Source organism: Pleurodeles waltl, chromosome 4_1, assembly GCF_031143425.1.
Source record: "Pleurodeles waltl isolate 20211129_DDA chromosome 4_1, aPleWal1.hap1.20221129, whole genome shotgun sequence".
NCBI classification, from domain to species: Eukaryota; Metazoa; Chordata; class Amphibia; order Caudata; family Salamandridae; genus Pleurodeles; species Pleurodeles waltl.
The window spans coordinates 887520009-887534705 of NC_090442.1; the positions used below are offsets into that span (position 1 = coordinate 887520009).

General features: G+C 42.4%; 1 protein-coding gene across 1 annotated transcript in view; it reads right to left on the reverse strand.

Moving 5' to 3' along the window:
* Window positions 1–14697, reverse strand: part of RELN (reelin) — a 1304886-nt gene that overhangs the window by 552545 nt on the left and 737644 nt on the right. Inside the window, exon 15 of the mRNA XM_069229640.1 lies at window positions 2529–2657. Within this exon, the coding sequence (XP_069085741.1) occupies window positions 2529–2657 (129 nt within the window). The remainder of the gene's footprint in view (window positions 1–2528; window positions 2658–14697) is intronic.

Genomic DNA, 14697 nt, shown 5'->3' on the forward strand with positions numbered 1-14697 from the left:
GTCCTTCCCTGCAGCCAAACTATATATACACCACAGAACTGCTGGTGCATGCATGCAATGCGAGCACAATTGAGGTTTCTTTCAATCGATGTTCTCTGTTCATTAAGTGTTATTTCCTTTAAGAAGCAGTCTTTACAAGCCTTCTGTACGTTACTTTAAGAAAATGGCCACAACACCTTCATTGAGTTACTTTCCTCCCCCTCCACAGATGTTTATTCAGTTATCAAATTTTTTTCATCCCTCCTCTGGTTATTAGATTAATGGTCCATGTATTATTTTCCTCTCAAGCTCGAGGCTGTGTTTGCTTGGAAAGCTGGTCTGGGATTAAATTAAATGTCAATATAAAATGAGGTACACTAATAATCATACATTTGGCACAGGGTGGTTTACAGAATGTGAAACATCTTTCATCATGGAACCTCAAAGATTAAATGATAGGAGGGTGGAAGATCAATTAATCTTTCTCAACATTAAAATTCTTATTAACTAAAATGATTGCAGAGCACCGTAATTATGAATGGCACAACAATGGGCAATCTGCCGGGATCTTGGGACAGAGCTCACATCGTTACCAAGGATCACACTAGCTCAATGGTTCCTAGGGTTTGTTCTCCAGATTAACTGGGGGTTTTACCCTTTTGTTTGCGGGGTTTCCAGGAGTGATGGCAGGTGAAGTGTTCGCACTCTAATCCCCACAGGCCTGCAGACTGGAACCTTAGAATTTCGGCCACACGTTCGTACAGTTTTAGATTGAATTTGAAACCAGGACCTTTTATTCACATCCCACTGCACCCAGCACCTTTCACACAAGACGCTAAATTACTTTAAATCAAAGCAGTATACTCAATCGGAGGCTGGGTGTCTCGGTCATCATACGACTCTATAGCCAGGAAAAAGCTAATGTCACATCTTGTATTCGTTACCAGAGTTTAACTTCTTTGTACCAGGAGACTGTACCACTCCATCCAAACTCTGGGGAACATTTTTCATTAAATTGATTACTAGGGATGATAAATCTAACGTTTAAGTTAATAGCAATTTTCTTCAGATGTCTGCAGTGCTAGTCCTCGTGCACGCCCCGCTTTACTGGGCTGCGGCAGGACCACTGCCATTGCTCTCTTTAGTGACTTACCCCACACTAAATGTATGTGAGAAGGGCAGAGATAAGAGGTGAGTCTGCCCTACCCCACCACCAAACTGGGCAGGGACAGAAGGCGAAATAGTTCTGTGAGGTACTGGGAGTCATTTCCTGAAGCTCCTGGAAGGAAGAAGGCTGCAGGAGAACCAAAATGGTGGTCATGTGAAGCAGAGCACCACCAACTTAAAACTTTAATATCTAATCCTCAGGGCACACGCTGTGTTATAAAAAAGCCCCTGTGAGTTTTGGTGACACGTGCCATGTCTGTGTCGAGGAATACACTTATTTGGGTATTTCTATATTCAAAGTTGAATTGCATCAAACAATAGGTGCAAAGAAGGAGTGAATGATATGACCTTAAATTAAGCGGAGGAAGAAGCCCTACCTTGAGTGAACAGTAACACAGAACCTGTAGAATGAATGAGGATAGTGCTGTAAAGTTCTGTCACTATGATGGCACTGTTGCACTTCCTGGGACATGCATCCTTGTGTGGAGGAGGCAAGGCCAGCCTGCAGAGGAATGGTTGGGGATGAAAGTGTTAGATGTACCCAATTAACTCTCTGGATATGTGGACTGCTTTCCAAGAAAGGACTTCTCAGGCATCTATGGGATGGTAAAGTTCTCTAGTTTCAGAGGTGCATATAGAGTTCAACAGGTTTTTCATGCTGGGCCCCTTGACTCAGTGAAGTAATGCTTTCATTGCAGGAATCTGAGTTTGACCTTGGTTAACAAATCCCAGCAGTCAGCCTTTCATCTTTTGCAGATCTATAAAAGGAGACCACTGAGTTCCACGCCAAGATGCACCAAGGAGTGACCATACACTTTACGAAAGCAAGTGTTAGGTTATTTCTTTTGGAAGAGTTTGTCTACATGGTTCACTTCACTACACTAGGCACAGATCTCTGAAAGTTCGGTTTAAATAATTATGGTTCTTCTTGGTCGAGTCCTGCTACTAGATGTTCCCAAAACATTCATTCGAAGTTTGCCTTTCCTCTGGAGTCTAGTTAACTCTTCTCTCACAAATGCTTCACGATTGTTTCTTCCTTCCACAAAAATACAGCAATGTTTTCTTGAGGCTCACAAAAGTTGATTTTTCAAAACAGGAGGTTCTCGGAGGAGGACCTCATCACGGCTACACACTTTGCCTGGTCCTAAAAAATGAAACCTTTGTGATGGTGCTGTGTGAATCAGCAAACTCCCATGTATTTGCAACAACAAAGAGCTTGCTGTTAAACGTGCAATTTCTTTGAAAGAAAAGAGGTCAACACAGCCACCAGCGCGAACATTACATACCATCCCCAGCTGAGACAACAATCTGTCTGAGCTCCATTGTGTGTCAGACATAAAGATGGCCTTAAGCAGCATTGTTGGTGGAGGCAGGTATCTTACCCACTGTAGTTCTCAGAAGAATAGATGGTGCTGTGGGGGAGGTGGGGGCCAGCACATAGCTCAGGCAAACACTCTGTGTGAAGTAAAGACCACGAGCGTCCGTGATTCGTGGAAAACTCCAGGCTTACACTGACAGGAAAAAACAAAAAAGATAGAAAAAAAGGCACAGTTTAGCCAGGGTCAACTGCACTCTCTGCAAACAATTTCAAACAAGTCCAGTCGCCTTTGGAAGATCTGGAATCGTTAAGTACAATTTTAAAGCTTAGAAGTTACAAGTGGTCAGAGCAATGAATAACCAAATAAACTCACGAAGGAAAGAAATGAAAAGAACTAGCAAAAGAAACAAATAAAGAAACATAGGAAGAAAGAAAGTAAGGGAGAAGAAAACAAAAGATAGATAGGAAAAGGCAAGAATGACTAATCAAGAACAGAGAAAATAAGAAAAATAGAAAGAAAAGAACGAAAGAAAAAGAAGGAACGTGAAAAGAAAGACGGAAATGAAAAACAGAGCAAAGAAAGAGGTATTTGATATTTTGGAGGAAGGGAAGAGAAGATGAGGAACACCTTCGCAGCAGCTGTTGGGTCTTTTACTCGGATCAATATAATTACATGCTTTTTAACATACAATTATCATAATAAACAGTGCAATAGCACTAAGAAATTTTACCATTTAAAAATATGGCCGCACATGTGAGTAAAACATTCTGTGATATGATAAGTAATTATGATACTGAAAAACATATTGTCGATGTTAATTAGTAGCTGCCCGAGAAGGCCCATTATAAAAATATCAGCAAAACGTCAGAGCCTCAAAGGGAAGTTGCCCCAGTCGATATTTATTTTGGCACAGATTGTTAAATGGCGCTGCGTGTCACCTTCTGGTTACTTTGCTTTCATACTTCGAATTATTATGGAATCAATGCTTGCCTGTTACCAAGGCCAGACTGGCCGTATTGGGCGTTTCCCGGGAGGCCGGAACGGTGGGGGACGCTTTTGTTACCGATTTTGTAGCAGTTAAGCAGTTCTAAAAGCACTGCAGAGTTCCTTGTATATTCGACAGGTTTCAGACAACAATAAAAGTGTCAAGATAATCCTGGTGATTAATGTACCTGCTGGAGAGAGATCAGGGTTTTGTCTAGTGGCAGGTTTGACTCATCTAGGGTAGTGGAGAGTTAAGATGCCTGTTGCAAAGAAGGCATACAAGGCAGATCATAGAACAGTAGTTTATGTACATAGCTCAGTGGGATACTGCTTTTGTCATGAAACACCTTGTGTTACATATGGTGCAGTTCATAAATTACAATCATAATCTAGCACAGTGAGTTTTGAACAATCTCAAAGAGTTGCATGCAAACTGCATGGCACAGATTTAGAACGTTATGTTTTTCCCAGTCTTTGATTACCCTAATTTTGCTAAAAAGGATTTGTTTGGCTAGGAATAAATTGTTATTAGTAAAGTCAAATCTAACCGCTGTGCTATAATCTGAATCCCGAGTTTATGCTTCCCCAGTCAAAAAAACTTCAAAAGTGCCTACCAGCATGGATGACATGTGAATCCTACACCTTGTAGTCCCATTATCAACATTTTCTATACACTGATTTACACACGTATGATTCATTGTATCTGAATAATGTGTGTTATGTAAAGTGTTCCAACACCCTACACTGGTAAGAGAGGTGCTATAAAACAAATAAAATACATGTGAGAGAGGGGCTACAGAGAGGTGAGAGGCACTGTTAGAGGGTGGTGGTGAGGGAATCATTGAAGAGTCCCAATAAAGATTGCTGCATTCTGGAGCATTGTAAGCTCATTTACTATGTTTTAAAAACAAATATAATTGAATATATATTATGAAGATTTTGTTTTGTGAATGTATTGTTTTTGTCATTTTTTCCCAAAACTTCTTAGGGTGGGGAGAACCTACCCAAACCCCACTGTAGTGGTCAAGCTTGCTTACTATGCAACCAACGAATCTGGAAGGGCTGCTTTGGGCTTCCAGTCCAGCCCTGTCTGTGACTGGCCTGCTAGTATATATGTGGCATCCCATATATGTGGAAACACACACAGCCCCTCGGGATTTGGTGTAACAGCCAGAGCTGTCAACTTTGGAGCTGGGCAACCACGTTCGAGTCTTAGCGATGGTTCAACATTCTTTGATTCTGGGCAAATTACTTAACGATTGTGAGCCTACAAAAATTAAATGTGTCCTTGTGTAATTCTAACTGGTGTTCATGTACAATGCTCCAATACCTTAGGGTTTAGTTTGCACTATATAATAACTGCAGGAAAAGAAAAAAATATAGAGGCAGAACTCGGTCCAAAGGAGGAAGGGAACAACAGGAATATCAGGACTATGACAGGGAAGAACAGGATTTAGCATACAAATGATTACGTCATAACTTGTAAATGCAGTCTTAAAGAAAAACAGCAAAGCTCCCCCAAAGATTCATCATTCGATAAACAGCCAACCAAATCTACTAAGCCTGCACACTCTTTTCCGGAAATCCACTTTGACCCTAAAAATAAATTAGTAGGAGCCCCGCGTGTCTAGAGAAGGTAGCAGAAATTCCACTGGAGAAGGTGGCTGTGAAAAATCATAAGGTGCAAGGCAGTTCAGGCAGCCCTGTGAACGGATGAGATAGCCATCAAAAACTCCTCAGCACAGAGAACAGCTAAATATACCTCAAGATAAGGCTCAAACAGTTGCTTCTAAAGCACAAAAATAACTAAGTAGAATGCCAAAAGGCTAACAGTTGAGGACCCAATTTAGGAAGATAACTTCCAGAGCACGTGGGCGAGTGATGGTGCACAAGAAAGGGGACTGCTGAATACAAATCACTGCTTTAAAAAAACAGTTCTGCCTGCAAAAGCCTAGCAACTCAACGCCCAGGCTCTTATGTGAATCTGAGCCACAGAGCAACGAGGTAGGAAAGGATTATGGACTGGTGAAATGCCAAGAGGCAAAGTCACAAAATGTTCTAGAGCCAGATTTAGAAGTAGAAGCAGAACCAGCTCAAACTGAAGCTAAAGCAGATCCACACAAAACACATGGACCGTCTCCATCTGGAATTTTTTGAAAAACTTGAAAATCAAAAGAAATGGAGGAAACAGACAAAGATGATGCTGGGCTGCAGAAAAGAGTTTACATGAACACTGAAATATCACACACTGTAGTCCTGGAGCCAAAAAATTGAAGCAGAGCATTGCCCTGCAAACATATCAGTCCTTAGGTGCCTAGGCCAGAGAGTGGAGATAATAATCGACTGATAATGAGGAAGTGAAGCAGAGCTCTCTGGTTGGGAGGACTCTATTGCTGGGAGGTATTCGAAAGACAACCACAGATTAGTGTCGTCACAGAAATCTTGAGATCAAGTAGCCACAAAGAGAGCACATTTGCTCCTGGTGACTGATACACACTATTGTTGCCTACTGTCCTTCCATACGAAGATTCATCTGTCCTGGATCTGTGGCTCAATGTCAATAATGCTACTGAACTGTCTGACAGCTTCCATTATTTAAAGAATATTTTCCTCTAATGGAGACCACATTCACTGAGCCACCCAGAGATCAAAAGTCACCTAATTTCTGACAGGCAGGCATTTGTTACCAAAACGGTTCAAGAGTGCAATAGGACCCTTATAGACAAATCCAATAGAACTAGCAACCGGTCAAATGCAGCAATGAAAGGTTAGAAAACTGAATTTGATGTTCATAGAACAGTAATGTGGCAACTCGATGATGGAGCATATGGCCAACTAGATTCAAGGGATTCCAAGTAGTAATTTATTCCTATACCCCTGTGAAAGCTGCCTTGACAGAAGGAAGAACCCACGTTGCTTAGCCAAGGACCTGCAAGACTCTTATTGTGAACCGACGAAAACTGGACTAGACTGCTGCAGTGCACTAACCACTGGAATGAGTGGTTGTAACATTTCTACTTTGTCGACATTCATAGTGCTGCATTTTCTACCCAGTGTAACTCTGAAAGCTATCCAAAATCTAGGTTAGCTCTGTGTTCTTTGAATAGACATATTGAAATGAATGACTAAGAGAGTGTGCATCGAAGACATACCTGAAATATGTCAGAAACTCTGCGGGTTCAGTGCCTAGATACCACACAGTGCCAAGAGACTTGGTGAAGTACAATTAGTGCAAAACGTGTCCAAACACTGGCCTGGTTGGGCACGGCCAAGAGTGAACCTCCTGAAGAGCCTGCCCTGCTTTTTATCTTTCTGAGGTCCATGCCACGACCACTGATCAGTTGAATAGCTCCTTTTATTTAAGCAACAAAAGGCAATTCACTCAGTGAGTGTGAGCCGCTGAAGACACTGCCAATATTATGTGCATGTTTCCTAGGAACAGGCACTGTAGTTTGTATGAAGAGCGGAATCCTGGCCAGATAGCGCGCCACTGTGGGTGTTATTCAGGTCACTGCGTGGGGGTGAAAGGCCTGCCTTTCCCTAGTGCCAGGAAACTCGTTCTGAAGCGATGGCCAGAAGTTGCCTTCCCACTTGGAAACAATATCCACAACAGCCTCCGTACACACGACATGGCCCACGGTACAGACCGTGGCCCACTGCTTCCAGCGAACAGTAGCACAAACGCGTAGCGCAGCGTCCCCGCTCAGGCGTCCATGACGGAAACTACCGGACGAATTACTTCAGAATTCAGGTCATGCGAAAACCTGAGGGGTGTATCTTTCAATGACAAACGCTGCAACGAAAAACAAGTGACAACGAGAGAAAAAATGGAAAAGTGAGAAGAAAATAATTCGTTGTGACTGAACAAAGCTATCGCTTGAAATACAAAAACGTGTTTTTAAATAACGTTCTGAAACGTGTACATGTCCAGATTGATAAAGAAACGATTCTTAAAATGTATTCTTCTTACAACAAGCGGTTTATCTGCGCGGAAAACCTTTAAAGAATTCCTTCACTTCACACACTTGAACCCCCGCCACCCCAGCCACATTTGAAGGAAGATGCTCCTGAACAAACGGCTCTAAACCGATATCACAAAAACATTTCCATACGGGACTGTTTCTCACTCTCACTTGTTTACGAAAGCACTACCACACTTGCGAGTGCATTTATTTCCATTTGGTTCCCACTAGCCCTTCTTGTGTAGGTTTAATAGACTCCAGACATGCCCTTCCAGCCGGGAGCCCTCCAGCTGATGTTTTATGGTAGCAATTGAGCATGACCAACATTGATCTCTCATCATGGAGCCTTTCTGATCTCTTCCATCCCGGCCATATGGTAATTTCTCTGCAGAGCTGTATACCTCTCACTGAGTTGTTCTAGCAGTTTCTGTTTCGTTAGGGACCATGTCACGGATAGCAGCATCTCAGCTACTGAGGTTAGCCAGCAAATCTTCTCTCGCCATTTGCGTTTTCATGAGCACAACCCTCTTGTAAAACATGGCTATGCAACTAAAACACAAAAATCCAAAAATATAAACTAGAATCAACATCAGTCTTCTGAAAGATGGGGAATGTGAATTAACCAATCATAATATTAATAATTGATGAATTAGTGGGCTGCAACTATGTAATATGAATGATAACACTTTACCCCTTGGTATATTTTCTTTGCAGGTCTGTTTGATGTGCATTATATAGACAGAATTGATGATGTGCCAGATTTGTACTATTAAATGTGGTTCTAATTAATGTTACTTTGTGTTTTAATTTTTTTTTTTTTTTTTTTTTTACAGTTTACAAGAATTTAGTTTATTTCAAATAATTTCTTAATCATGAATGTCAATTGAATACATTAGTTTAGTATCAGGGGACTTGTCTTGGTTTGCCTTTGTGGAACGCAATTTATTATGAAGAGTGGAATCAAGTAATGTCAGTCTTTTTTCCATCAATTGTGTTTAAATGTTCAATGGGTGGTTTAAAGTTCAGAGGCGCTTTAATACTGCCATATATTGGTGATACTCCTTCCCTTCCAAACTTTAGTTCCCTTGTCCCTTTAGGGCTAGAGGAATCACTTGGATTCTGCCAGTGGAGCCTCAGCCAGCTTCTCTGTTGCAAACACTTGACCTGGTAGCCCATCCAATGGGCTACCATGGTGGTAACCCGGTCTCACTTGGGCATGCGACCCCTGACAGGAAAATGTAACACCCATTGGCAATGCCAATAGGGCTCACCTTTGGGATCTATTGGCACTGCCAATGCATTCCGGCGATGCTGTACAGCATCGGCAAAAAGCATTTTTTGCTGATGCTGTGCAGCTTTGGACAGGGTGGTAACAGTGTATAGTCTGGGTGCAGTGTTTGTTTGCCGAGCAGGAAGAAGGTCTACTGTTACTATTGTCCATAGGTAGCCAGGAGTCTAATGGCTTCTGGAAGGAGATAAACTATAGGTTACCTTGATGGACTTAGGTTATTAATTTATCTGTCAATGGAAATTGGGACCTCTCCATGTCTCTGGCTTCAGTGTTCAGAGGTTGATTCAGTTTGTAAGAGAGCCTGCTTCCCAGTCTTTTTGGGTGTGGTTTGGTATGGGTTGAAAATAACAATGGTCCATGGGTTCCAGAGCTTGTTTGGTCTTCACACATGGATTGGGCACAGAGGAGGAGTTGGTGGTATCCACTATCTTGAGATCAAGTGTGTTTAGAAATCAGGCCATAGCTCTAGAGTTGGAGAACTGCGCTTTTCCTATCTATGATCATGCACATCATTACTGGGCCGAAAAGGCTGTATTTGATCTCCCAGCAGGTGAGTTGAAGTCACATTCCAGAAATATTTTGTGTTTAAGACTAGTCAGAAGGGCGAGTCAGCATAGATTTGTATTCTGTGACTCCAATATATAAACATTTCTGTGTGCTTTACACCCATGGTGACTTGCCTGCTCGTTTTGCGATGAGGTAATCTATGATGGGTTTCAGGGCAGTCAATTTAGTTGTAGATCTGGCTGCATCTTGAGGGCTCTTTGAAATTCCAATGATGGAGAAAAAGCTATATTAAGCAAGGTAGGCAGAAGTACAGTTAACAAACTCATCATGTTTCTTTTTGGCATTTTCAGGTATATCGTATGCATAGACATTCTCACAACAAGTTCTATCTTCTAATTCCACAGCATGACCGCTTAGGAACCACATGTCTTTGTCACAGTCAGAGGTTTTCTGGATGAATTTCTTTCCTTCATCCATGCTTTTCTTTGTGGAATGTAGACATGAGTGGAATGATGAAATGTCTGTACACATATATTTAAGTTAAAGCAATATCCAATATGACATTTCATTTTCTGAAGATTTTGATTCCTTGAAGTTATTTAATCAATAATTGTAGTGTCACCACCTGCATCTTCATAGAAGACAGATGAAGTGTCTGGGGTCCCGCAGCTACCTTTATTTTCAGTAATGGATTGTGAAAACAGCAGCTCTCTTGATAGGCAGTTGGACAGCATCTATATGTGTTCAGGCAGGGTGTTCATTTCATGCCTTTATTATTGGGAAAAAGGGGAATGATAGCTCATGTACTGTTTCATTTCACTGTTTTTTCCCGCCTTCTATTTCTATAGCTGCAGTACAATAGGAGAGAGTAGGGAGTTATTCGTGCATATGAAGTGATCCCAGGTGTAATTTTCACACTTCTTATGTGTTGAATAGGAATAGAGGTGAAAACACTATTTCCAACTCATTGTCCCACTTGAAATATTTGTTGGAGTGTTTATACCATGCATAGGTAACCACTGGAACCATGTTGTGCTTGGTAGCCACTGGAACCAAACTACACCTAACTGATAAACTTTAATAAGGGTGAAACCAGTACCGGGTTGCTTATGTTCCGGTTTAGGGAGGACCAGGCCAGGCATCTCAGGTTGGACTGTTCTTATTGGCACAGGGTTAAGAATGATTTGCATATAGCTGGAGACAAACAGAGATGACAAGGGGTGGGGGGAATGATGGATTGGGACGTGGCCCGAGCGACTGCCAGTGGATGAGATTAATTCAAGCTTTCCATCCATCACCTTGGTTTGATGCCCTAAGTGTGAGAGGTATTCCCAGATGTGGGTCATGTGCTCACAGTGCCACTGGCACAAGCAATAACTGGCTGATGAGCTCTAATAAGGGTAAAAGAGGCCTGGGTTTCTTAAGTTCCAGTTTGCAGACAACCTGGCCTGGCAGTTCAGGCTAGACTGTTACTATTGTAGACGGGTCAAGACTGATTTGTATATGGCTGAATCCAATCTGAGGTGGCTTTACAGGAGAAAAATCATGGATTAGGATGCACCCGAGCGATTGTCAGAGGCTGCAATTAATTCAAGCATTCCATCCATCACATGTCTATGTCCTCTGTCTACTTTCTTACCTTCCTCCAACTCATTGCCCCCAGGAATCCTCACTTTTGAAAAATTGGCACTGAGAGATTATAGATTCTTTGAGGAAGCAGAGAAATTACATACCATACAACATCCCGAAAGCTAAAGCTAAGCTGTTTAAAGATAACCCTGAGATTGTAATTAAATCAGCAAGCATGAGGGGGTTAAAGAAATTAGGGGAGAGCAGAAATCGAGGAGTTTCACTCGAGAGTTCAATGAACGGACAGAAATCAGCGCACTGCTCATGTTGATCTTTAGTGCTGTGAGATCATTCCGTGGTGCGCCAGAGGGTACTGCTGCTCGAGTTGATTTTGCTGTTGCCTGAGTAGATTTTCTACTCGAGCAGCAGCTTTCTCACCTTGAATGGTAATGGCCATCTGCGGCCTTTCATGGTGAGAAAATCTCACCAGGTGCCCTTCTAGCACCGAAAGTTGCTCTAGGGGTCTCCAGTTCTCACCCACGCTTGCCAACGTACCATTGGTGAGTTGCACATGAAAAAAACTGCCACGACACAGTGGTTGGTGAAATTTGCCCAGAAGTCCGATTGACAAGTGTACAGAGGAGTGGCTAAAATTTCTCCACTTCCCCTGGTGGAGATGAATTTATCACCTACTCCTAAAAGAAATCTAAAATTGAACATACAACAGAATGTATAGGTGATCCCTTAAAAAGGTTGTTTCGAGGGAGCATAGGCTACAAGCACTCTCTGAGGGAACCATTTGTTCTTGTTGCAAGAGATTTCCGGTGGCTGATAATAATTCGAGCATTACATCCATCACCTTGTTTTTGATGCCCTAAGTGTGACAGGCATGCCCAGACATGTGTTCCATGCTCACTCGACCACTGGAACCAAGCTATACCTGGCTGATGCGCCTTAATTAAGGAATTACTGGTGCTGAGTTGCTTGTGTCCCGATTCAGGGAGGACCTGACCTGGCACTCTGAACTGAACTATTCCTACTGAAGCAGGGTCAAGACTAATTTGTATATGGCTGAATCCAAACTACTGAAGCATGGTGGGAGTGAAATAATGGATTTGGAGGCAGCCCAAGGGATTGATAGTGGCTGAAACTAATTCAAGCATTTTATCCATCATCCTGTTTTTAATGCTCCATGCATAGGTGGCAGGCAGATGCTCTCATGAGGGAAAAACTATCAAATGGGGATTTTCTCAGCTATCTCACTATGAGATCACCCTTAAGCAAGAAGAAACCATCTAAGATGACTACTGCCTTGGCATATTTACATTTAGCAGTTCTATTTTAGTGTCCATGATTTTGCTCCAGTTCTTATGCCTAGGTTATTAACTGATCCACTGTTGGGAGAAAATATTTCTCAGTTGTTCCCTTCGAGGCAGTGGCATTACACAATAGAACAGTTTCTCCTCTTTCTATTTATTTAACAGTCAATGGCATGCTCCCTTGGCCCCACACTGTCGCCATCTTTGTACATCGATATCAAGTTGTGCACATCCAACCTTGCCTAGACTTAGAAGGCAGTGGCAGATGCTTCACTCCTCTTCACAGTACCTTCAGTCAAGAGTTTCCTTCTGCTAGGAGAGCATAATCAACACCTTGTGAGCATCTTTGGCCAAATTAGGGGAAGAATTGGCTAATGAGGGCAATATGAGGCAGGTCACCCCTTAAATCGGACTGATGGGGTGTCTTGCTACTCCATATAGACATCTGATTTATCACCTTCGAATTTCTCCTCATTGGGAGTTGTAAGAAAGCCAGGGCGCTTCAGGGTGCCAAAGAGCTCAGAAAAAACAGCCATTTCTCTGAGATCCAGCCTCCATACCTCAATCTTTTGCCTGTCCCTAAATATTTGCACAAAGCTATTAGAAACTCAGCATATTAATAGGATCCTAATGCTTTGCTATTAACAGTACAGTCCCACATCATAGATACCTTTAAAATTATTGTTAATGAATAGTTCCTGTAAGATAGTCATGAAAAATATACTTACATGCAACAAATCTGAATTGGATCTAATTTCCAGCTGGTGGGAAAAATCTGACATGGATCCGGCACCTTGGATCTACGCTCACCACCCTGGCCTAAAGCATCAGTGATGCATACTTTATGGAAATGCTTCTTTTTGCATGATCAACCCCAAAGTTTAGCATTAATGCTGCTGGTTTTTCGATTCGGAGAGTACACTAATGCCTGCTAACCAGGCCTCAGTGCCAATGCTCTGACCCTTAAAAGTGTATGTTTGACTGGCTTTTGCCAAACTGGTATATGTTACTTATAAGTCTCTAGTATAAGGTACTGGGCTACCCAGGGCTGTGCAACCCTGAGTGCGACAAAGTAAAATGTGTCTCCCAACCTGCCACTGAGACTGGTAGAGCACTGCTAAACTAAAAAACTCGACTTTGCCAATTAAACTAATGAGAAAGCTCAAACCTCCTTTTTTAATATGTCACCACTAAGGTAGGTCTATTGAGTCCTAACACAGGGGACTGTATATTTAAAAGTAATATGTTTATTTTTGTATGCTCTAATAGTACAAACCACAAACTGTCATTTTTACTGTGGGAAAGCAAGAGGACTACTAAAGTTGGTACTTCAAGATAGCAAAAGAATTGTTACATTATGCTCAGCTTGATGCCTCATTGAAATTTGTAAAAAGCAGCTTTAGAAAGTTGCCACTCTGTAGCCCATGTTTTCCAGTGGCTATTTGCAGATGCTGGCCTCAAGACAGCCTTCAGCCCTCCTGGGGAGAAGTGTGTATGACTCCAAGATAGGATACAATAGAGGCCTGCCATTGGCTGAGGCATTACCTCTCCTGGCAGGAAGCCACACAGTGTGTGAGCCCAAAAGGAGAGCTTCAAAGGGGAAGCCACCTTTGAAGGGAAAATAGTGGACAGACATGACAGGGGCTGCTCTTTTGTTCTGGTAGACATATTGGCATCGGGGACAGAGAGGGGAAAACAGTTGCCATACAGGTTTTCCTGTGGGCAAGTAGCCCTCAGGTAGCCACAACTCTAAGGTGGGCTACCAAACTGCTGTACCCTTGACCTGGCAAAGAGAGGCTGAAATAAAAACTGGACTGCAACTGCTGCTCCTGGGCTAGCAAAGAGAGGACTGTGCCTGTCTTGAGGAAAATCACCCCAGAACCCCAGGCAGAAGAGGTGAACTTCAAAAGTCAGTTTTCTGACTTACTGTTTCAGCACTAGGGCTACAAAAGCTAAAGAAGCTGCCTTAGCAGAGTTGACAGCCACAACTGTGCGTTCACCGCTACCTGCTGAAGCACAGCCTGGAAAATCAAATGCCAATGCTCAAAAGTTGCATCCAAGTCTGCTAAACCTGGGAAAGTCATCGAAGTGCAGTTTGGTAGCCCAAGACAGACACTACCTGACCCCGTAGCCAATGTTGTCCCACTGCATTCTTGGCTCAAGAGGTGTCCCCAGGATGACCCCCACTGACAGGATCAGCATCCACAACACACTCAGCATCTTCAGCATCCTGTATCCCTTGCATCAGTACCACTAAATTGAAGTCTACAGTAGCTGGCCCGTAGAGCCTGACACCAGGCTTGAGACTGCTTTGACTGCAATGTAACTGTCTTCTTCAGCCTTACTGGCCCCCTTGACTTGCTCCCTCCCAGAGTTAGTCACTCAAAGCAGGTCGGAGCAACTGAACACAACTCTTTAAAAGTTTTCAAACGTTGCCAAAGTAACTGCTAATAGCAGTAATGCCAAGGCTTGTTTATATTTTGATTTAGAATTTGTTTAAAAATCTATATCTCTGGAATTCTTTAGTGAATTTTGTTTGTTTAGATGTTTAAAAATTCATAAAAATAAGATCAATTTTTATAAATTATTTTTCAATTTCT